At 41.5% G+C, this 23,866-nt stretch overlaps 1 protein-coding gene across 3 annotated transcripts in view; it reads left to right on the top strand.

Moving 5' to 3' along the window:
* Positions 1-23,866, top strand: part of TLK2 (tousled like kinase 2) — a 135,731-nt gene that overhangs the window by 26,647 nt on the left and 85,218 nt on the right. For 2 of the 3 annotated variants that reach the window (XM_064369765.1, XM_064369764.1), the window contains exons 3-5: positions 21,220-21,291; positions 22,734-22,803; positions 23,660-23,703. In XM_064369765.1, coding sequence (XP_064225835.1) covers positions 21,220-21,291; positions 22,734-22,803; positions 23,660-23,703 — 186 coding nt within the window. Of the gene's footprint in view, positions 1-8,254; positions 8,489-21,219; positions 21,292-22,733; positions 22,804-23,659; positions 23,704-23,866 lie in introns of those variants that run through there. The other variant, XM_064369766.1, reaches the window with a different exon arrangement.

Here is a 23,866-nt window from a genome sequence, read left to right as displayed (position 1 = left end):
GAGTACAGTGGCGTGATGTTGGCGTAAATTGCTGCAACCTCCACCTCACAGATTCAAGCGATTTTCCTTCCTTAGCTACCCCAGTAGCTGGGACTACTGGTGTGCACCACCATGCCTGGCTAATTTTGGAATTCTTAGTAGACACGGGATTTTGCTGCGTTGCCCAGGCTGGTCTCAAACTCCTGACTTCAAGTGATCCATCTGACTCAGCCTCGCAAAGTGCTGGAATTACAGGTATGAACCACTGTGCCTGGCTGTGATGTTATTTTAAAAGTACATCGGTCACAAGAAAAAACAGTGTCAGTGATTTCTTGTGATACACCTCCCAGCTGATGTGTCAATATACCAGTTTTATTTCTTATTTTAAAATTGTTTTAGTTTCAGGATCTTGCTCTGTTGCCCAAACTAAAGTGCAGTGGTGGGATCACAGTTCACTGTCGCCTCTAACTCCTTGACTTAAGTGATCCTCACAACTCAGCCTTCCAAGAAGCGAAGACTACAGGCATGCACTACCATACCAGCTATTTTTTTTTTTTTTTTGTAGAGATAGGGTCTTACTGTGTTGCTCAGGCTATCTTGAAGTCCTGGCCTCAAGCGGTCCTCCTGCCTTAGCCTCTCAAAGTTTTGAGATTATAGGCGGGAGCCACCACATGCAACTCAAGACACCATTTTTTTTTCTCTTTTTATTTTTAACACTGCAGGTATATCAGTTCCTAAGCAACCAGTTTTTTTTTCTATTTATTTTGTTTTTATTTTTTATTTTTGAGACCATTTTAAAAATGGTTTTAATATACTTTGTTTTCAATATTTTGAGAAACAGTCTTGCTCTGTCACCCAGAATGCTGAGTGAAATGTTAACTCCTGCATCTTATTATTATACCAATTCCAGGCTGGAGTGCAGTGACGTGAACACGGCTCACTGTAGCCTCTATCGCTTGGGCTCAATCGATCTTCTTACCTTAGCCTCCTTAGTAGCTGGGACTACAGATGCACGCCATCATGCCTGGCTAATTATTTATTTATTTTTGTAGAGATGGGGTTTTGCCATGTTGCTCAGACTGGTCTCAAACTCCTGGGCTCTAGTGATACTCCTGCCTCGACCTCCCAAAGTGGTGGGATTACAGGCGTGAGCCTCCGCAGCCACCTAGTACGCTTTAATCTAAGTTAGTGTATTTAAATTGCAGGTTAATTTTAACTCTGAGCCATGAGCTTGTGCCTTGGAAATACGTACTTTAGGGTCATAAGTAACAGTTATCTAGCTGAGAGTCTATATGTGGGTTATACCAAATGTACTGCCATCATTTGATTATAGGTTAGTACTGTAATTTTTGGAATTGGCAGGTCACATGAGATTGCCATGCGTTGGTGGAAAACTCTCAGCTGTTTTCTCCAGACAGATAGGTGAAACCTGGAACCAGTGCTAGGACGTATGTGTATATAGAAGTTAGTCATTGTTATAAACTTAAAGTTACTATCTTAACTTCTAGGCCTTGAAGGAAGGCCATATAATGCTTGTGCCACAGTCAAGAGCCAGAATTGGTATAATGGTAAGATGACTCCTGCATCTTACCATTATATCAGTTCCAGTAGGGATTTTGTTACACAGTGTCTACTGGAGATGGCAGTGGGATTTTTTTTTTTTTTTTTCTCACATGTGAAGTACTAGTCTCTTCACAACAGAAAAAACCACAAACCTAAACTTACTGGTCACTGAACTTTCTTTAAGGTTGCATACCTCTTGGGGATTTAAAATCTAGATTATGTTGATTTTTATATTTTTGTTCTCATTTTTTTATTTCTTCGTTTTCTTCACTGTGAATGTGCTCCAGGATTTTGTATAGAGCTTCTAGATTCTGTCTGTAAATATTGAATTTGTGATTTCTTAATCAATAAAAAGAGAACTTTTAGCATAAGGAAAAAGCTAAAAACATAAATTATAGGCCCCATAATGAAATATATAGCAGTTGCATATGGCTAGTGCTTCTGTGTGTATTGGAATCATACTGTTTTCTCTTAGGATTTGTTTTTTCTTTAATGATTAATTTTCAGTTATATAAGGAATGTTTGCATACTTGTATAAGAATGAAAAGTGTAATAGCTAATTTTCCACTCAGCAGATGATTTTGGAGATCTACCAGACAGATGTTCATACATACAGACCTGGTTTGGATCATTGTTCTTTAAATAATCATTCTGTAAACACATTTATTTACAGTGTTTTGTTACTTATTAAAAGTGTGAGTTTTTTTTTTTTTTGTTTTTTTTTTTTTTGAGGTGGAGTTTTGCTCTGTTGCCCAGGCTGGAGTAGTGGCGCGATCTTGGCTCACTACAACTTCTGCCTTCTGGGTTCAAGCAATTCTCTTGCCTCAGCCTCCCGAGTAGCTCAGATTACAAGCATCTGCCACCACACCTGGCTCATATTGTTATATTTTTAGTAAAGACAGTGTTTCTCCATGTTGGCCAGGCTGGTCTCAAACTCCTGACCTCAGGTGATCCACCCACATTGGCCTCCCAGAGTGCTGGGATTATAGGCGTGAGTCACTGTGCCCAGCCTAAAAGTTTTAATAAATAACATTTATAAATAATAAATATACGTGTTATTTATTAAGACTTACTTCATGTATCTTTTTGAAAAATAAATTCATCTTTAAAAAAATAAATTTATTTATTTATTTTTGGAGACAGAGTCTTGCTGTGACACCCAGGCTAGAGTGCAATGGTACGATCTTGGCTCATTGTAAGCTCTGCCTCCTGGGTTCAAGCAAGTCTTGTGACTCAGCCTTTTGAGTAGCTGGGATTACAGGCAGGTGCCATGATACCCAGCTGATTTTTGTATTTTTGGTAGAGACACAGTTTCACCATTTTGACCAGGCTGGTCTCGAACTCCTGGCCTAAAGTGATCCGCCTGCCGCAGCCTAAGTGTTCGGATTACAGGCATTAGCCACCACATCTGGCCCCATTGTATATGAGACCCACATTTTATTGTCAAATAATATTCCCATTGATATAAAACAGGGGTAATAAACTAAAATACATCTTATTTATCCATTTTTCAGTTGATGGACAGTTATATTTTTTCAGCATTTGGCTACTATGAATAATGGTGCTATGAACATTAATGCACAGCTTTTTCTGCGTATGTTTTTATTTCTCTATACCTTTGAGTGGAATTGCTAGGTCTTATGGTAACCTTTTTTTTTTTATATATACTGAGTCTTGCTCCTTGGTCCAGGCTGGAGTGCAGTGGCGCAATCTCAGCTTACTGTACCCTCCACCTCCCAGGTTCAAGCGGATTATCCTGCCTCAGCCTCCTGAGTAGCTGGGATTACATGCACTCACCACCATGCCCGGCTACTTTTTGTATTTTAGTAGAGACGGGGTTTCCATGTTGCCCAGGCTGGTCTCAAACTCCTGACCTCGTGATCCGCCCACCTTGGCCTCTCAAAGTGCTGGGATTACAGGCGTGAGCCACCACGCCCAGCGGTAACTTTTTTATTTTTGTTTTTGTTCTTTTTGAGACAGATTCTCACTCTGTCACCCAGGTTGGAGTGCAGTGACAGTTTGCTCACTGCATCCTCAACCTCCTGGGCTCAAGCATCAAGCAATCCTCCCAACTCAGCAATCGAATAGCTGGGACTACAGGTCCACACCACCACACCTGGCTAGTTTTTGTATTTTTTTTTTTGTAGAGACAAGCCTTTCTTGACCTCCCAAAGTGTTGGGATTACAGCTGTGGGGAACTGCCAGTTTTCCAAAGCCGCTGCATCATTGTACACCTCCACCAGAGGTGTATGTGGTTAAAATTTTCCCATATTCTTGCCAACACTTGTTATTATCTGTCTTTTGATTATATCCACTGGATCTTGTGTGAATTATGTAGACTTCCATAGGCAAGTTTCCAAGACAGTAGACAGTTAAAGAATGTCTTGTTGATGTTCAGCTTGCATGATTGTTACTAAATTACGTGTAATTTAATATGTAATTTAAACAAAAAAACCTTGGCACAATTATGTGTAATTTAGTAACATTTAGTAATGCACTGGGTCGGTGGTTGATGCCTGTAATCCCAGCATTTTGGGAGGATGAGGCGGGCGGATTACATGCCTGTTGGGATTACTGGGATTGTACTTTGGGAGGCCAGGAGTTTGAGACCAGCCTGGCCAACGTGGTGAAACCCTGTCTCTACTAAAAATACAAAAATTATCCAGATGTGGTGGTGGATGCCTGTAATTCTAGGTATTCGGGAGACTGAGGCATGAGAATCACGTGAACCCAAGAGGTGGAGGTTGCAGTGAGCTGAGATTGCACTATTGCACTCCAGCCTGAATGACAGAGCAAGACTCTGTGTAAAATAAATAGGCTGGGCATGGTGGCTCACACCTGTAATCCCAGCACTTTGGGAGGCTGAGGCATGCAGATCACAAGGTCAGGAGTTCAAGACCAGCCTGGCCAACATAGTGAAACCCCATCTCTACTAAAAATATAAAAATTAGTTGGGCATGGTGGCACACGCCGGTAGTCCCAGCTACTCAGGTGGCTGAGGCAAGAGAATCGCTTGAACCCGGGAGGTGGAGGGAGGTTGCATTGAGCCGAGATCGTGCCACTGCATTCCAGCTTGGATGACAGAGTGAGACTTCGTCTTAAAAAATAATAATAAATAAATAAATAATGTGCTCAAAACTTTACACAACTGGCCGGGCACGGTGGCTCACGCCTGTAATCCCAGCACTTTGGGAGGCCAAGGCAGGTGGATCACCTGAGGTTGAGAGTTCGAGACCAGCCTGACCAACATGAAGAAACCCCGCCTCTACTAAAAATACAAAATTTGCTGTGTATGGTGGCGCATACCTGTAATCCCAGCTACTCAGGAGGCTGAGGCAGGAGAATCGCTTAAACCTGGGAGGGGCGAAGGTTACAGTGAGTCAGGATTACACCACTGCGCTCCAGACTGAACAACAGAGGGAGACTCCATCTGAAAAGAAAAAAAGAAAAAAAAACCTTGGCACAATTGAAATATTACTAAAAATGTCTGGCTGTGGTAGCTTACACCTATAATCCTAGCACTTTGGGAGGCCAAGGGGGGCGGATCATGAGGTCAGGAGATTGAGACCATCCTGGCTAACACAGTGAAACCCTGTCTCTACTAAAAATATAAAAAATTAGTTGGACATGGTAGCACGTGACTGTAGTCCTAGCTACTCTGGAGGCTAAGGCAGGAGAATCGCTTGAACCTGGGAGGCGGAGGTTGCAGTGAGCTGAGATCATGCCACTGTACTCCAGCCTGGGTGACAGAGGGAAACTCCCATCTCAAAAAGAAAAATAAAGAAATATTACTAAAAATCATTAATGTTGCCAAGGGCAATGGTTCATGCCTGTATTGCATTTTGGGAGGCTGAGGCAGTTGGATTGCCTGACCTCAGGAGTTCAAGACCAGCCTGGGCAATGTGGCAAAACTCCATCTCTACTAAAAGTACAAAAAATTAGCTGGGCATGGTGGTGTGCGCCAACAATCCCAGCTACTCTGAAGGCTGAGGCAGGAGAATAACTTGAACTCGGGAGGTGGAGATTGCAATGAGCCAAGATTGCATCATTGCACTCCAGCCTGGGCAACTAAGCAAGACTCTGTCTCAAAATAGATATATGTATCCTTAATATTAATTAAGGGTCTTCCGACTGTATATGGTGATTATTATTATTATTATTATTTGGTTTTCTACTACACAGAATCACTCATTTAAAATCACCATATTTTTGGTCAAAATTAACTAGAAGTCAAAAATTGACTTCATTATTGTATCTGTGTCACCCAAACGTGTTTGCTACTCTTTTTTTTTTTTAATTTTTATTTTTTTTGAGACAGGTTCTGGCTCTGTCATCCAGGCCAGAGTGCAGTGGTGCGACCTTGGCTCCCTGCAACCTCAACCTCCCCAGGCTCAAGCTGTCTTCCTGCCTCCACCTCCTTAGTAGGTGGGACTACAGATGTGCACCACCATGCCTGACTGATTTCTTTATTTTTGATAAAGGAGAAGGGGTTTTGCCGTGTTGCCCAGGTTGGTCTCAAACTCCTGTCCTCAAGCCATCCTCCTGCCTAAGCCTCCCAAAGTGCTGGGATTACAGGCATAAGCCACTGTGCCCAGCGTTAGTTTTAAAATAAGTCAGGTTTCTTTCGTTCTTTTAAAAGTTTTTTCTTGAGATGGAGTGTTGCTGAAGATGATTTTTGTGAGTTAAAAGGATATAGTGCTCTCTGCCAGATTGAAAGTAATGTGGGGATTTTGCTAGTTGTAATGTCTATTTTATTAATGCACTCCGAAATGGTAAATAACCATAGCATGGGTTTAGGGACCCACTGAAAGATGAACCTGAGCTAAAACTCCATTGATCACCTGACCTCCACAAACCCTATTCTGACTGGTAGACCACAGTGACGATTGGGTCTTCTGGAATTAGTGCTAGTTCAAAGCCAGTGGCTAGTTGATAATTCTTTTCCCCAATACATAGCCATCCTAATAAGAGGCCATAGGTCCTTTTGTGGATGTCTGGGAGAAAAATTAACAACACCATAGAAATTTTTGGCTCTGTAGTAGGGTCATACTCATGGGAACTTGACCTCTTCCTCATTCAGTGGGTTCTAGGTCTGTAAACTGACTCCAATCTGGGAATTGATTGAGCATCTGTGATTCTCATTTTTCTTATTTATTTATTTATTTGTGATTCTCATTTTTATGATTAAACCTTTGGCTGGGCACGGTGGCTCATGCCTGTAATCCCAGCACTTTGGGAGGCCGAGGTGGGTGGATCACCTGAGATCAGGAGTTCGAGACCAGCCTGGCCAATATGGTGAAACCCTGTCTCAACTAAAAATATAAAAAAATTAGCCAGGTGTGGTGGCACGCACCTGTAGTTCTACTACTCGGGAGGCTGAGGCAGGAGAATCGCTTGAACCCAGGAGCGGAGGTTGCAGTGAGCCAAGATTGTGCCACTGCACGCACTCCACCCTGGGTGACAGAGTGCCTTTAAAAGAGGGCAAAAGTCCACACTCAAAAACCAAAAAAAGTTAAAGCTTTGTTCACTTGACCTAGAATTCTTCTGTTTATACACATCAAGTAAGAATTTAACAGATTTCACATCTGTTTCACTTCTAAGAATGCTGTAAGGTCTCTCTGGGAGTCAGACTTTTTTCTTTTTTTTTTTTGAGACGGATCTCAGCTCACTGCAACCTCCTCCTCCCAGGTTCAAGTGATTATCCTGCCTCAGCTTCCTGAGTAGCTGGGATTACAGGCGCATGCCACCACACCTGGCTAATTTTTGTATTTTTAGTAGAGATGGGGTTTCACCATGTTGGTCAGGCTGCTCTTGAACTTCTTGACCTCGTGAGCCGCCCATCTCAGCCTCCCAAAATGATGGGATTACAGTCGTGAGCCACTGCTCCTGGCCTGGGAGTCCGACTATTTTGATTGCTGTTTTGATTCTGGTATGGTGTGAAAAGGTAGTACTACTAATGACTAAAATAAAAAATATAGAGACCCTTAGTTTTTAAAACGGCGTTATTGGAGTATAGGGTAGCTTGACTTCGTTGGCAGCTATATACGTCTTTATACCTATGCAGGCATAACTTTTGTCTTCTGTTTTCAGTCCCTTTTAACCTGCCAATTTAGTCTAAGGAGGAAATGAAAACTTTAGAAACTCAGCAAATGTTGACATTTAAACTTTTACAGGAGCGAAAGATTAACCTTTGGTCTCTGCTACAATTTTTTCTTAGTTTATACGAGCCTTCTTCATGCTGCTAAAGGGCTGGTGTCAAGATTTGCATCTTAACCTCAGTGTTCATGGATTTATAGTTTATCCACAGAATTTTCTCTAGGCTTGTAACGAAAGTATTAAGAGCCCTCCCCGACCAAAGTACATTTTAAGTATATTAGAAACATGTTTTACTTTAGTTTTGCAAAATACGCTCTTTTAAAAACAAGAAACTTGACTCTTACTCATTTTCTAATCTGTCCATTTGATTTTTTACTTAGAAAATTATTATCAGCAGGAGACAGGGTAAGCAGTTTAAATGTTGTCATAGAAAGTAGAACTTTTATGGGGAGATCTTATCAAAATTAGTTTTTTTTTAATTTGCTAGTTTTTTATTTTTTAGTCTGCAGGTGGCTCTTTTAAAGGATAATTTTCCCTCCCAAGTGACATGGATATTAGTAAGCATTCTCCCTGATAGCTATTACATAGAATATGACAAGTAACAGACTATTTAGAAAATAAGATAAAATGCCACATAATGAAACTTAAATAATGTGGACAAAAAAGCATTTAATGTACAAGAGTATGAATTTACCGTTCAATTTATGGTTTTAGAAAAACTAGAAAAGAGGAGGAAAAATAAATATGCAAGAAGAAATAAATACATTGCAAAACTGAAGACTGGGAAATAATCAAGAGTGGGAAAATTAGAAAGGCAAAATGAAGGAGAGTACATCGGATATAACAAAAGGTACTGAGGACTTACAAACAGAAAATACTGGAAGTGAATGTTGTTAGTTATATGAAAGTCTCAATGAGTAAATAATTTCAAAGATAGTAGGAATTAATACTGACGAAGTAAGACATAAAAATCAGAATAGGGGCTGGGTGTGGTGGCTCATGCCTGGGGCAGCACTTTGGGAGGCCGGGGCAGGCAGATCGCCTGAAGTCAGGAGTTTGAGACCAGACTGGCCAACATGGTGAAACCCTGTCTCTACTAAAAATATCAAAATTAGCTGAGTGTGGTAGTGCACGCCTGTAATCCCAGTTACTCGGGAGGCTGAGGCACTAGAATTGCTTGCAGGAGGTGGAGGTTGCAGTGAGCTGAGATCGCACCACTGCACTGCAGCCTGGGTGAAACAGTGAGACTCCATCTCAACAATAACAATAAAACCAGAATAGACTCTTGTAACCAAAAAAAATTGAGGCAATTGTAAAACTACTCCTCCTCTCCTTCATACTGCCTTAAAGGGGCAAAAGTCCACACTCTAGGTGTTGGTGATTTCGCCTAACCTTTTAATTAATTAATTAATTAATTAATTTATTTATTTAGAGATAGGGTCTTGGTCTGTCACCCAGCCTGGAGTGCGGTGGTACAAACATGGCTTACTGCAGCCTCAGCCTTTTGGACTCAGGCATTTCCCCCACCTCAGCCTCCCAAGTAGATGGGACCTCAGGCATGGACCACCACACCTGGGTAATTTTTAAATTTTTTGTAGAGGTGGGATCTTGCTATGCTACCCAAGCTGGTCTGGAACCCTTGGGGTCAAGTAATCCTCCCTCCTCAGCCTCCCAAATTGTTGAGATTACATGTGTGAGCCACCACTCCTGGTCTCTTCTAACCTTTTTTAAGAAGCAGTTATTTCTAATGTTGAATAATAACATAGTAGTAAACAACTCTTGACAGTAAAACAACAAACATGAAAAAGTAAAAGTATAACCAAATCTCATTTATGAATGTATAGATATTTAAATTAAAATAAAAATACTAGCAAATGACCACAGCAGATTATTCCCTTGTTTTGTTTCAAGTAGTTTATCCTAGGAATGTCAGACAAGTTCAGTGTTTAATAACTCATTAATATATCTAGAGTCAGTGCTATGGTTTGAATATGTCCCTCCAAAATTCAGGTGTTGTTGCCTACAGACACATACACACACACACACACACACACACTCAGGTATTGTTGCCTACAGACACACACACACACACACACACACACACACACACACACACACTTTTTTTTTTTTTTGAGATGGAGTCTCTGTTGCCCAGACTGGAGTGCAATGACAGTCTTGGCTCACTGCAACCTCTGCTTCCCGGGTTCAAGTGATTTTCCTGCCTCAGCCTCCTGAGTAGCTGGGATTACAGATGCCTGCCACTATACCCAGCTAGTATTTGTATTTTTAATAGAGATGGGGTTTCACCATGTTGGCCAGGCTAGTCTCGATCTCCTCACCTCGTGATCTGCCTGCCTCAGCCTCCCAAAGTGCTGGGATTACAGGTGTGAGCCACCACACCAGGCCTGTTGCCAGTATATTAAGAGGTGATTAGGTAAAGAGAGCTCCTCCTCCTCCTCTCATGAATGGGACTAGGTATCTTTTTAAAGGCTTGATAGCATGAACTTGTCTATTTTTACACCTTGCCATGTGAGGACAGTGTTCATCCCCTCTTGCCCTTCTATCTTCTACTATATGAGGATGTAGCTTTCCTTCCCTCTGGAGGACACAGTGTTCAAGGCACCATCTTAGAAGCAGAGCCTGGACCCTCACCAGACACCTAACCTGCTAGTGCCTTGATACTGGACTCCCAGTCTCCAGAACTGTGAAAAATTAAATTTCTGTTTTTCATAATTACCCAGTCGGCTAGGTGCAGTGTCTCATCCCTGTAATCCCGGCATTTTGGTAGATGGAGGCCGGCATATTGCTTGAGCCCGGGAGTTCGAGACCATCCTGGGAAAAATGGTGAAACCCCATCTCTACAAAAGCACAAAAATTAGCCAGACGTGGTGGCATGTGCCTGTAATCCCAGCTACTTAGGAGGCTGAGGCGGAAGGATCACTTGAGCTCAGAGGTCAAGACTGCAGTGAGCCATGATTGAAACACTGCACTCCAGCCTGGGTGACAGAGGGAGACCCTGTCTAAAAAAAAATTACCCGGTCTTAGGTATTTTATCATAACAGCACCTACAGACTAAGTATGGTTTAATGGGGAGGAGTACGTATTTTGAACCAGAGAGCCTTGGTTCACGTCTTGGCTTTGCTTTCTAATGGCTGTGTTGTTGTACCCGAGTGAGTCAATGAATGCGCCACACTCTGAGAATGAATTATGAGTCCTTTATTAAGCCGGCAACCGAGAATGGCTAACACCCAAAATTCTCTCAACCCCGAAGAAAAAGTTAGGTGGTCTTTTATACACTAGTTTTAACAGGAAGCGGGGAACCTAGCTGAAACAAAGCTTTCACAAAGACAGGGTAAGCAAAAAGTTAAAAAGAAAAACTGATACATAAGAAATAAAACAGTGCCAGGTGTGAGGAGTACAGCTGTCATGAAAGACATACAACTTATGGATAAGATGGGCTCTGGGCACTCACTGCAGCTGCAATTCCGGGCTCTGCTGATACCACTTTATTCGGCCTCTTATCAATAAAGGCATTTCTGGGTGCCCAGAGTCAGTCTAACCTTGCTTTATACTATAGTTACATACTTAATGGGGAGAGGGTTACTAAAATGAAGAAGCCAAAATGAAGTCTGTTCTGCTCAAAAAGGCTAACATAAAGCCTGAACAGCTTTTAGTCAGGGAAAAGGAAAGTTACTTTTACCTGGCAAAAAGCAGGGTATCACAGTGTGACCTTGAGTGAGTTTATTAAACTATAAAACTCTTATACTTTCCTCATCTATAAGTAATAAGAGCAGTTACCTCACAAGGTTGTGTTTGCTAGGGCAGCCATAACAGATACCACATATAGGTGGCTTAAACAACATAAATTTATTTTCTTATAATTCTGGAGGCTAGATGTGCATTAGCAAGGTGTCAGCAGGTTTGGTTCCTTTCTCCTTGGCTTGCAGATGCCTGCCTCCTTCCTGTGGCCTCATATTGTTGTCCCTCTCTGTGTGTGCATACATGTCTGGGCGTGCTTGCTCTCTCTTTCTCACTCTGTCTTCATCTCCTCTCATTAAGCACACCAGTTTTATTGGATTTACACTTCTATCTCCAAATAAACTAAAGTACTGGAGATTTGGGCTTCAACATAGGAATTTTGGGAGGACACAGTTTAGCTCATAACAGGTTGTTACTAGGATTAGATGTCCTGATATACCTGGCCCTAGCAAATGCCACCTAAGTGTTGGTTTTCATTATTACTACTTTATAATAACAAGTAAATAATACATAAAAACCCCAAAACTTTAGAAAAATCTTTTTATTTCAGAGTAATTAGAGATTGACAGAAAGTTATACAACATGTATGGGACGGTTCTATCCATGTACCCTGCATCTCTCCTCCTGTGTAATTCTAGTAAATTATTAAAACCAAAAAATTGACATTGGTACAATCCATAGGGCTAATTCAGATTTCAAGTTATACATGAATTATATGTATATGTGTATTTACACTTCTAGGCAATTTTATCACGTGTAGCTTGTTGTAACCACTAGTCAGGATGCACGAGTACGTCATCACAAGGCTCTTTCCTGCTATGCCTTTGTAGCCACACCCACCCATTCTCCCTTGAAACCTTAATCCCTGACAACTACAAATCTATTTTGCCCTATAATTTCATTATTTCAAGAATGTAGTGTATATACATGGAGTCACAAAGTACACAATCTTTTATTTTGAGACAGGGTCTTACTCTGTCACTCAGGCTCGAATGCAGTGGTGCGATCTTAGCTCACTGCAGATGCTGCCTCCTGGGTTCAAGTGATCCTTCCATCTCAGCCTCCAGAGCAGCTGGGACTACAGGTGCACACCACCATGCTAGGTAATTTTAAAATTTTTCACAGACAGGGTCTCATATTGCCCAGGCTGGTCTTGATTTCCTGGGTTCCAGCAGTCTTCCTGCCTTGGTGTCTCCCAAAGTGCTAGGGTTACAGGTGTAAGCCACTGCACCCAGCCTACAGCTTTTTGAGGTTGGCTTTTTTCACTCGTCATAATTTCCTTGAAGTTTCAAGATTTTGCATATATAAATAGGTCATTCCTTTTTATTGCTGTGTAGTATTCCATGGTGTGGATATAGTACACTTTGCTTAACCATTGTCCTTCACAAGGACATTTGGTTTGTTTTCAGTTTTTGGCCATTATGGATAAAGCTACTATGAACATTCTTATATAGGTTTTTACACCAACATGTTTTTCTTTCTCTGGAAAAAATATTCAAGAATACAATTGCTGGGTCAAATGATAAGTTTTAAGTGCATTTTTAGTTTTAAAAGAAATCACCAAACAAACAAACAAAAAAAGGCTTTACCTGGCCGGGTGCGGTGGCTCATGCCTGTAATCCCAATACTTTGGGAGGCTGAGGCAGGCGGATCATGAGGTCAGGAGATCGAGACCAACCTGACCAATATGGTGAAACCCCATTTTAAGATAATAATAATAAAAGAGAAAAAAAGAAAAAAGGCTTTACCTTTTTACATTATCACCAGCAACGTATGTGATTTGGTTTCTCTACATCCTTGACAGCATTTCATTGTTGCTGTTTATTTTTGTCATTCTTATAGGTTTGTCATGCAATCTCATTGTGGTTTAAATTTGTATTTCCCTAAAGGCTAATGATGTTCAATGTCTTTTCTTGTGCTCATTAGTCATCTTTGCATCCTCTTTTTTTCGTTCTGTTTTTTGAGATGGAGTTTCACTCTTGTTTCCCAGGCTGGAGTGCAAGAGCGCCATCTCACCTACCGCAAACTCTGCCTCCTGGGTTTGAGTGATTCTCCTGCCTCAGCCTCCCTAGTAGCTGGGATTACAGGCATGCAGCACCATGTCCAGCTAATTTTGTATTTTTAGTAGAGATGGGGTTTCTCCATGTTGGTCAGGTTGGTCTTGAACTGCCAACCTCAGGTTATCTGCCTGCCTTGGCCTTCCAAAGTGCTGGGATTACAGGCATGAACCACCGCTCCAGACCTATTCCCTCTTTAGTAAAATGTCTGTTCATATTTTTTGCCAGTTTTCTATTTGGAGTTCTTTAGGTATTCTAATCTCAAGTCCTTTGGTGGAAGCGTGCTTTGAAAATATTTTCTTCCAGTCAGTAATTTGTTTCTTCATCCTATTTACAGGGTCTTACTCTGTACTGTTGATGAGGTTCCATTTATCAGTATGTTTCCTTTTGTGGATTAGAGCTTTTGTTGTCAAGTCTAGGAACTGTTGGCTCAGTTCTAGGTTGTAGAGATTTTTCTCCCTTTTTTTCCGAACAATTTTACGGTTTTATGTTTTACATTTAAGTTCTTGATGTATTTTGGTTCTTTTTTCTTTTAAAAATTTTTTTCTTTTATTCATTATTATTATTATTATTATTTGAGATGGAGATTCGCTCTTGTTGCCCAGGGTGGAGTGCAATGGTGCGATCTCGGCTCACTGCAACCTCCACCTCCCAGGTTCAAGCGATTCTCCTGCCTCAGCCTCCCGAGTAGCTGGGATTACAGGCACCTGCCACCACGCCTGGCTAATTTTTTGTATTTTTAATAGAGACTTGGTTTCACCGTGTTGGCCAGGCTGGTCTCAAACTCCAGACCTCAGGTGATCCACCCGCCTCAGCCTCGAAAAGTGCCGGGATTACAGGCGTGAACCACTGCACTGCGTGGCCTATTGTTTTTATTTTTGAGACGGGCCTATTTTTATTTATTTTTATTTTTATTTTTATTTTATTCTGTCATCCAGGCTGGAGTGTAGTGGTGCAACCTCGGCTCACTGCAACCTCTACCTCCCTGGTTCAAGCAGTTCTCCTGCCTCAGCCTCCTGAGTAGCTGGGATTACATGTGTGTGCCACCTAATCCCAGTTACTCCCAGCTAATTTTTGTATTTTTAGTAGAGGTGGGGTTTTACCCTGTTGGCCAGGCTGGTTTTGAACTCCTGACCTCAGATGATCTACCCTCCTCAGCCTCCCAAAGTGCTGGGATTATAGGTGTGAACCACTGCGCCCAGCCTAAGTTAATTTTTTATAAGGTTTGAATCACGGGTTTTTGTTTTTTTGTTTTTTTCCTGTGCATGTAGTTGTTCCAGTAACATTTATTTAAAAATCTCTTTTTTTTTTTCAATTTATGTAATTTATTAAATTGCCTTTTTTATCCTTAAAGAGACAAAGTCTTACTCTGTTGCCCAGGCTGGAGTGCAGTAGTGCAGTCATCATTCACGGTAACCTTGCACTCCTGAACTCCCGCCTCAGCCTTCTGAGTAGCTAGGACTAGAGACATTGTCACCATGGCTGGCTAATTTTTTCGTTTTTTGTAGAGATGGGATCTTACTTTCTTCCCTAGGCTGGTCTCAAACTCCTGGCCTGAAGTGATCCTCGAGCAGTCCTCCCAGGTCAGACTTCCAAAGTGTTGGGGTCACATGGGTGAAACCTATTAAATTGCTTTGGCATTTTTGTCAAAATTCATTTGGACATATTTATGTGGGTTTTTTTTTTTTTTCTTTTTCTTTTGAGATGGAATTTTGCTCTTGTTGCCCAGGCTGAAGTGCAATGGTGTGATCTTGGCTCACTGCTGCAATCTCCGCCTCCTGAGTAGCTGGGATTACAGGCACCCACCACCACACCTAGCTAATTTTTGTATTTTTAGTAGAGATGGGGTTTTACCATGTTGGCCAGGCTGGTCTTGAACTCTTGACCTCAGATGATCCACCTGTCTTGGCCTCCCAAAGTCCTGGGATCCACACCTGGCCAAGGGTCTGTTTTTAGCTGTGAGGATTTAAATATACTAATATAGAATGTCTTGCCCAAAAAGTGCTACATAATGTGAGCTTTTGAGGGTTGTGTTTTTAAAAAAGTACTACATAAGTGTTAGTTATTATTATTACTTTACAACACAGCAAATTAATATCAATTTTTTTTTTTTGAGACAGTTTGTGTCACCCAGACTGGAGTGCAGTGGCACTATCTTGGCTCACTACAACTTCTGCCTCCTGGGTTCAAGCGATTTTCCAGCCTCAGCCTCGCAAGTAGCTGGGACTACAGGCACATGCCATCATGCCTGGCTAATTTTTGTATTTTTAGTAGAGGCGGGGTTTCACCATATTGGCCAGGCTGGTCTTGAACTCCTGACCTCAAATGGTCCACCCACCTTGGCCTCCCAAAGTGCTGGGCTTGGGGGTGTGAGCCACCACCGCACCTGGCCAATAATAATTTAAAAAAAAATGAGATAAACTCAGTAGTCATTCCTACTTTGTAATTTTAAAAACAATACAGTTTCAAAATCTTTTTAATTGTGGTAAAATATACATAACATAAAATGTACCATCTTAACCATTTTTAGGTATCAGTAGTAAATACATTCACATTGTTTGCAGCCAATCTCCAGAACTTAAAACCTAGGAAAATGAAAACTGAAATGCCCATTAAACAACTCCTCATATCCCACCTTCCTCTCCAACCCCTGGCAACCACCATTCATTGACTCTGTGAATTTAACTAGCATAGGTGCCTCATCTACGTGGAATCAGTCTTCTTGTGACTGGCTTATTCACTTACCATAATGCTGTCAGGGATTATCCATGTTGTAGAATGTAGAATTTCATGTAGATACCACGTTTTGTTTATTCATTCATTTGTTGATGGATATTTGAATTGCTTCCACCTTTTGGCTATTGTGATTAACACTGCTGTGAACATGGTTGCACAGCTATTTCTTTGAGGCCCTGCTTTCAATTCCAGAAATGGAATTGTTGTTCGTATGGTAATTCTTTTTGAGGAACCACCATAGTTTTCCATAGTGGTTGCAGCATTTTACATTCCCATCAACACTGTACAAGTGTTCCAGTTACTTCACATCCTCAGTAATACTTGTTATTTTGTGGGATTGGTTTGTTTTTTTTTTTGTTTTCTTGGTAGTGACCATCTCAATGGATGTGAGGCAGTGTCTTGCTGTGAGATGCAGTTTCCTAAAATTAGTAATTTTCAGCATGTTTTCCTGTAGTTGTTGGCCATTTTTATATCTTTGGAGAAATACCCAAGTCCTTTGCCCACTTTTTAATTGGGTTGTTTATTTGGTTGTTGTTGAGTTGTAGCAGTTATTCATGTATTTGGGTTATTAATGCGTTACCATATATATAAATTGCAAGTATTTTCTCTCATTCCGTGGATTTCCTTTTCATTCTGTTGATTGTGTCATTTAATGTACAGAGATTTTAAATTTTGATGTCTATTTTAGGTGTTTTTACTGTTTTTTATCTCTGCTTTTGGTGTCACATTCGAGAAATCATTGCTAAATTCAACACTATAACACTCTGTTTTCTTCTAAGAGTTGATTATAGTTTTAGTTCTTATGTTTAGGTCTTCGATGTGTTTTGAGTTAATTTTTGCATGTGGTAGTGGTCCAACTTATTTCATTTGCATGTGCTTATCCAGTTTCTCCAGCACCCCCCAACCTTTTTTTTTTTTTTTTTTAAACAGCCTTGCTCTGTCGTCCAGGCTGAAGTGCAGTGGCAGTGATCTCAGCTTACTGCAGCTTCCACCTCGAAGGTTCAAGCGATTCTCTTGCTTCAGCCACCTGAGTAGCTGGGATTACAGGTGCGCGCCACCACACCCAGCTAATTTTTGTATTTTTAGTAGAGGCGGGGTTTCACCATGTTGGCCAGGCTGGCCTCCAACTCCTGACCTCAAGTAATCCGCTCACCTTGGCCTCCCAAAGTGCTGGGATTACAGGCATGAGCCACCATGCTGGCCCCCAGCACCATTTTTTGAAAAAATGGACTTTCACCTTTGAATAGTCTTGACTATTTCTTTTTGGCTGTCCATTCTTTTCCATTGATATATGTCTGTCTTTAATGCCAATATCATGATGTTTTGATTACTATAGCTTTGTAGTTTTATTTATTATTATACTTCTTTTTTGAGACAGTGTCTCACTGTTACTCAGGCCAGAGTGCAGTGGTGCAATCTTGTCTCACTGCAGCCTTCACCTCCCAGGTTCAAGTGATTCTCCTGCCTCAGTCTCCCGACTAGCTGAGACTACAGGCTTGCACCACTCCACCCTACTAAGTTTCGTTATTTTAGTGCAGATGGGGTTTCACCATGTTGGCCAGGCTGGTCTCGAACTCCTGACCTCAGGTGATCCACCCGCCTCAGCCTCCCAAAGTGCTTGGGATTACAGGCGTGAGCCATTGCACCTCGCCTGTAATAAGATTTGAAATAGGAAGTGTGGGACCTTCAACTGTGTTCCTTTTCAAGATTTTTTTGTCCATTTGGGGTCTTAGCCCATTTATGCCTGCTGTCCTGTTATTGGAATGCTAAGCTTGTGGGAATTGTTTATATCCTGCTCAAGGTCATTGCCAAGGTCTGATTTTTCACAGGAAAAATTTGCAACCTGAGGCATAAATGGGTTAATGTAGTTTTTAATGGTAAGCTCTAGAGATGTTACCATGAAAATGAAAAACAGAAAAATGCTTTCTTTGATTATTATTTCGTGTTTTATTCAGAGCAGTAAAATGGAAAACAAATAAGAGGTATAAATTATGGAAAGGAGGATAAAACCTTGTTATTTACAAATGCTATGATTCTATACCTAGACAACTAAATTGAAAGAAAGAAACTGGGCCGGGCACAGTGGCTCATGCCTGTAATCCCAGTACTTTGGGAGGTCAAGGCAGGCGGATCACTTGAAGGCAGGAGTTCCAGATCAGCCTGGCCAACATGATGAAACCCTGTCTCTACTAAAAATACAAAAAAATTAGGTGTGGTGGTGCATCACTGTAATCTCAACTACTTGGGAAGCTCACAGAGGAGAATTGCTTGAACTTGGGAGGCAGGGATTGCAGTGAGCTGAGATCGCACCATTGCACTTCAGCCTGGGCTACAGAGAAAGACTCTGTCTCCAAACAAAAGAAAAAAAAAGAAAGGAACAAACTGAAGATGATTAAGACAGTTCAGTAAGTGACTGGCTAAATAAAAACCATGAAAATAAATAATTTCTGTATATCAGCAGTAACATAAACATGTTTTTATTTTACTCATAACTTTTATTTTGAGATAGGGTCTTGGCTCTGTCACTCTGGCTGGAATGCAGTGGTGCCATCTTGGTTCACTGCAACCTCCACCTTGCGGGCTCAAGCAATCTGCCCACCTCAGCCTCCGAGTAGCTGGGGTGCCAGGCGCACACCACTATGCTTGGCTAATTTTTTGTATTTTTGGTAGAGATGGGGTTTCACCATGTTGTCCAGGCTGGTCTCAAACTCCTGAGCTCAAGTGATCCACCCACCTTGGCCTCCCAGAGTGCTGGGATTATAGGAGTGAGCCACCGCTCCTAGCCCGTTTTGAGTTAATTATTATTATTTTTTTTGAGATGGAGTTTCACTCTTGTTACCCAGGCTGGAGTGCAATGGCACGATCTTGGCTCATCGCAACCTCCGCCTCCTGGGTTCAAGCAATTCTCCTGCCTCAGTCTCCCGAGTAGCTGGGACTACAGGCGTGCACCACCAGGCCCAGCTAATTTTTGTATTAGTAGAGATGGGGTTTCACCTTGTTAACCAGGATGGTCTCGATGTCTTGACCTCGTGATCCACCCGCCAGATGGGGCAGGATGAGAAACACTGAAGTCGAGTTCCTCCCAGGAATAAAGAGAACCCTCAGGGCTGGGGGCAGTGGCTCACGCCTGTAATCATAGTACTGTGGAAGGCCAAGGCAGATGAATCACTTGAGGCCAGGAGTTCGAGACCTGCCTGGTCAATGTGATAAAACCCCTTCTCTGCTAAAAATACAAAAATTAGCTGGACGTGGTGGCACGTCCCTGTAATCGCAGCTACTCAGGAGGCTGAGGTGGGAGAATGGCTTGAACCTGGGAGGCGGAGGTTGCAGTGAGCCAAGATTGCTCCACTGTACTCCAGCCTGGGCAACAGAACAGGAGCAAGACTCCACTCAAAAAAAAAAAAAAAAAAAGGAGAGAGAGAGCGAGAGAGTCCTCAGGCTTGAATTTTGGGGAAAGGGGGCCCTGTAACTTTTCTGACTGAATTTAGAGTTTATCGAATAAATGTTTCTTCTTTTTTTTTTTTTTTTTTTGAGACAGAGTCTCGCTCTATCACCCAGGCTGGAATGCAGTGGTGCAGTCTCGGCTCACTGCAACCTGTACCTTCTGGGTTTAAGCGATTCTCGTGCCTCAGCCTTCCAAGTAACTGGGATTACAGTCATGTGGCACCATGCCATGCTAATTTTTTTGGTGTTTTTTTTTTTTTTTTTTTTTTTGAGACAAAGTCTTGCTCTGTCACCAGGTGCCAGGCTGGAGTGCAGTGATGCGATCTCTGCTCACTGCAACCTCTGCCTCCCAGGTTCAAGCAGTTCTCCTGCCTCAGCATCCCAAGTAGCTGGGATTACAGGCACCTGCCACCACACCTGGCTAATTTTAGTAGAGACAGGGTTTCACCATGTTGGCCAGACTGGTCTTGAACTGACCTCAGGTGATCCACCTGCCTCGGCCTCCCAAAGTGCTGGGATTACAGATGTAAGCCACCATGCCCAGCCAGTTTTTGTACTTTAGGTAACAACGAGGTTTCGCCATGTTCACCAGCCTGGTCTCGAACTCCTGACCTCAAGTGATCCGCCCACTTTGGCCTCCCAAAATGCTGGAATTACAGGCATGAGCCATTGTGCTCAGCCTGTTTCTTCATTTCCTGTTTGCCTTTAGGATCATTTCCAGAGGCTTTGAGTGCTTGTCGTTTGATAATTTTTGCCACTTCCACTGAGGAGCAGTCAGTGGAGCCTCCTCATGCTGTTATGCTCACTGTCAACGTCCTATAAACTTTTTGAGCTAGCATTCATGCCTCCATAGGGCATAACTTAGAAAAGCATTTCCTTCATTCTGAGCCTTGACCATGCTTCATAAGGAACTCTTAATATACCCCTTAACATCTCAACTTTCAGGTACTGTTCTTTTGTGTTATAAGAGGCCAAGAGTGTTGATTTCTCATGCTTATTTTCCATAAACAATCAATTCAGTACATCTGTAAGTGCAATAGAAGGGAAAATCTGCACATGAGTACAGAGTTTATGAAAGAAGTGAAAATAATGGTAGATAATTTTAACATGGAGGGTACAGCACCATAGTTGGGTTCTATTCAGATTGGCTTGAAGTTGTCGCAGTTAACTCTTGCCTTCTCTGACCTGACTTAGACATCAAAATCATCAGGTTTGGCTGGGCGTGGTGGCTCACGCCTGTAATCCCAGCACTTTTGGGAGGTCGAGATGGGCAGATCACCTGAGGTCAGGAGTTCAAGACCAGCCTGGCCAACATGGTGAAACCCCATCTCTACTAAAAGTACAAAAATTAGCTGGGCCTGGTGGCGGGCACCTGTAATCCCAGATACTGAGGAGGCTGAGGCAGGAGAATTGCTTGAACCTGAGAGACAGAGGTTGCAGTCAGCCGAGATCACACCACTGCACTCCAGCCTGGGCAACGATAGTAAAACTCTGTCTCCAGAAAAAAGAGAAAATCAGTCTTGTCCTTCAGTTTTGCTATCCTCTTAAATGAACATTTATTCATTATGATTTTTTTTTCTTTCAGGGACCACTTAATAGTGAGTCTTCCAACCAGAGCTTGTGCAGTGTGGGATCCTTGAGTGATAAAGAAGTAGAGGTAAGAAGCTACGTTCATGGCAAGACTTTTCATATTTCCACTTTTGGGCCGGGCTTGGTGGCTCACACCTATAATCCCAGCACTTTGGGAGGCTAAGGTGGGTAGATTGCTTGAGGCTGGGAGTTTGAGACCAGCCTGGGTAACATAGGGAGAACTTGTTTCTACAAAAGAATTCAAAAAAACTTAGCAAGAGGTGGTAGTGCACACCTGTGGCCCCAGCTACTTGGAGGCTAAGGTGGGAGGATCGTTTGCAACCAGGTGGATGAGGCTGCAGTGAGCTGTGATGGCACCACTGCATTCCAGCCTGGAGACAGAGTGAGACCCGAATCTCAAAGAAAAGATAGCACTGCTTAATTAACTCCCAGGGTGCTGTTAGACTCTGTGTCAATGGCTCCCCTTTGAGTTGTGTACTCTTTGTATATGTACAGGTATGATATAGCCCTTGTGGGTTTTTATTATTATAATCATGTATGGATTTTACATATTTTAAAATTTTTGCACAGTTGCCATTGATAAAGGATAGAAATCTGCAATGTTGTTCCTGTTTTAGTGGAAAATAAGATTGATTGACTGATTTTATTTTTATAACATTTTTTGAGACAGGGCCTCGCTCTGTCATGCATGCTGGAGTACAGTGGTGCAGTCATAGCTCATTGTAACCTGAAACTCCTGAACTCAAGCAGTCATCCTGTCTCAGCCTCCTTAGTAGCTAGGTCCCACCATGCCCAGCTAATTTTTAAAATATTTTTATAGAGACGGGGCCTTGCTCTGTTGCCCAGCTGATCTGGAACTCTTGGGCTCAAGCCATCCTTGCACCTCAGCCTCCAAAGTGCTGGGATTATAGACATGAGCCACAGTGCCTGGCCAAGATTTTTTCGTTTATTTGTTTAACTTTTCACAGCCCTCATGCACAAGATTTTTTTTTATTATTATTGGGCATATAACCTAGCTGCCTGGATATGGGTCTCAGTGTAAGTCTGCAGCCAACTACTCTGCATTTAGATAAAACTATGCAGATCTTTCCTTTTTGGAAGAAAGATTGGATTTAAAGTAGAAGGACTATAACAACAGTTTTCTGAGAGCCTAACGTATGGTGGACATTTGTCCTACATTTGTGCTCTGTTAAACATCTTAACAAAAGTTTTGTAGCACCTCTGACTTACAGATAAATAAACTGAAGCTCTGATATTTTAAGCAGTTTACCAAAAATTGTGTGGATGGTTTGGTTCTAGACCCTATACTCTTTGTTATACTGTTTTTTTTTTCTTTGCCTGTGCAGAAGACAGATGCTATACTCAGTTTTAAGAGGAGGACAGTGATTCAGGACTTGTCTGGGCCAGTTATATCTGTTTATATATTCAATATTGTGTGTATACTCACTGTTTTTCCTAACGTGAAAAATTTACCAAACTGTTAATTGTGACGTATATGGTATTTAACAGACTCCCGAGAAAAAGCAGAATGACCAGCGAAATCGGAAAAGAAAAGCTGAACCATATGAAACTAGCCAAGGTAGTAGTAATTTCATATCAACAAAAGTACTCAGTTCTAATGTACTTAGATAGAATTTTCTAAGTTATACTACATAATTAGTTTGTACCCAGGGATTCCTGATAAAGGAGGTTTGTGTATCTTAAGGGAATATCAGACTGTTTATTACAGACTTGCCATTTGATATGCACCTGACAAACAGTGTTAGTTCTTCGGGGACTCTTTTGTTTTCCCTGTTTTAAGTTAACAATCCTCTTAACCACAGATTTTTCTTTACACCAAGCATATATTGTACAAAAAAGAGGTTATGTTAGAGTTTTAACTCTGTCTTGTGTTAGATTAGTGATTTGTTAATGACAGCCAAACTGGAAATGCTTTATTTACATGACTTCCCTTTCTGTCTGCTGCTCTTCGTGGCAGTTGTTTAGTTGAATATTGGAACCCACTGGGATAAATCTGTAAACATGATGGGTATAATGCCAAATATCTTGATATAATCAAAGAATGAAAAAATGACTTAGCTTTTTTTCTCCCATTCTAAGGAATGGAAAGCCCAGTCTTGTTGCATCCTTCTTATCTTTTAAAATCTATAGATAATTCATTGTGTCTTTGGGAGCAAAATTCTTCCAAAGTGACAAGAAAAATTACTGAATCTTAAAGCTGTGAAAAAATTCTTCCTTTCACTGTTTGTTTAGTCTTTTATTTTATGGAGGAAATAGTCTGTTCTTAGGCTAAGGTATTTTGGCTCATTTGTTACAAGTAAAGCTGACATGGGTTTATAGCTATGTATGTAGTTACTGAATGTATAGTACATTTTAGTGAATGATGGTTTACATATGTATTGGAAAAACTGTATTTACTTTGGTTTCATTTTCAGGGAAAGGCACTCCTAGGGGACATAAAATTAGTGATTACTTTGAGGTAAGTTACATTTTTTGAAAAAACAAAAAACCGAAAAATGAACTCTGTAGTGATTTTTTTTAAAAAAAACCTAAATCCTTGTCTTTATTTGAGGCTTTAGAAAGTAATATTTTGGCCAGGTGAGGTGGCTTATGCCTGTAATCCCAGCACTTTGGGAGGCTGA

Source organism: Aotus nancymaae, unplaced genomic scaffold, assembly GCF_030222135.1.
Source record: "Aotus nancymaae isolate 86718 unplaced genomic scaffold, 86718_ANA_hifiasm-v0.15.2.pri h1tg000089l, whole genome shotgun sequence".
Taxonomy (NCBI): Eukaryota; Metazoa; Chordata; class Mammalia; order Primates; family Aotidae; genus Aotus; species Aotus nancymaae.
This window is presented reverse-complemented; position numbering and strand designations above follow the sequence as displayed.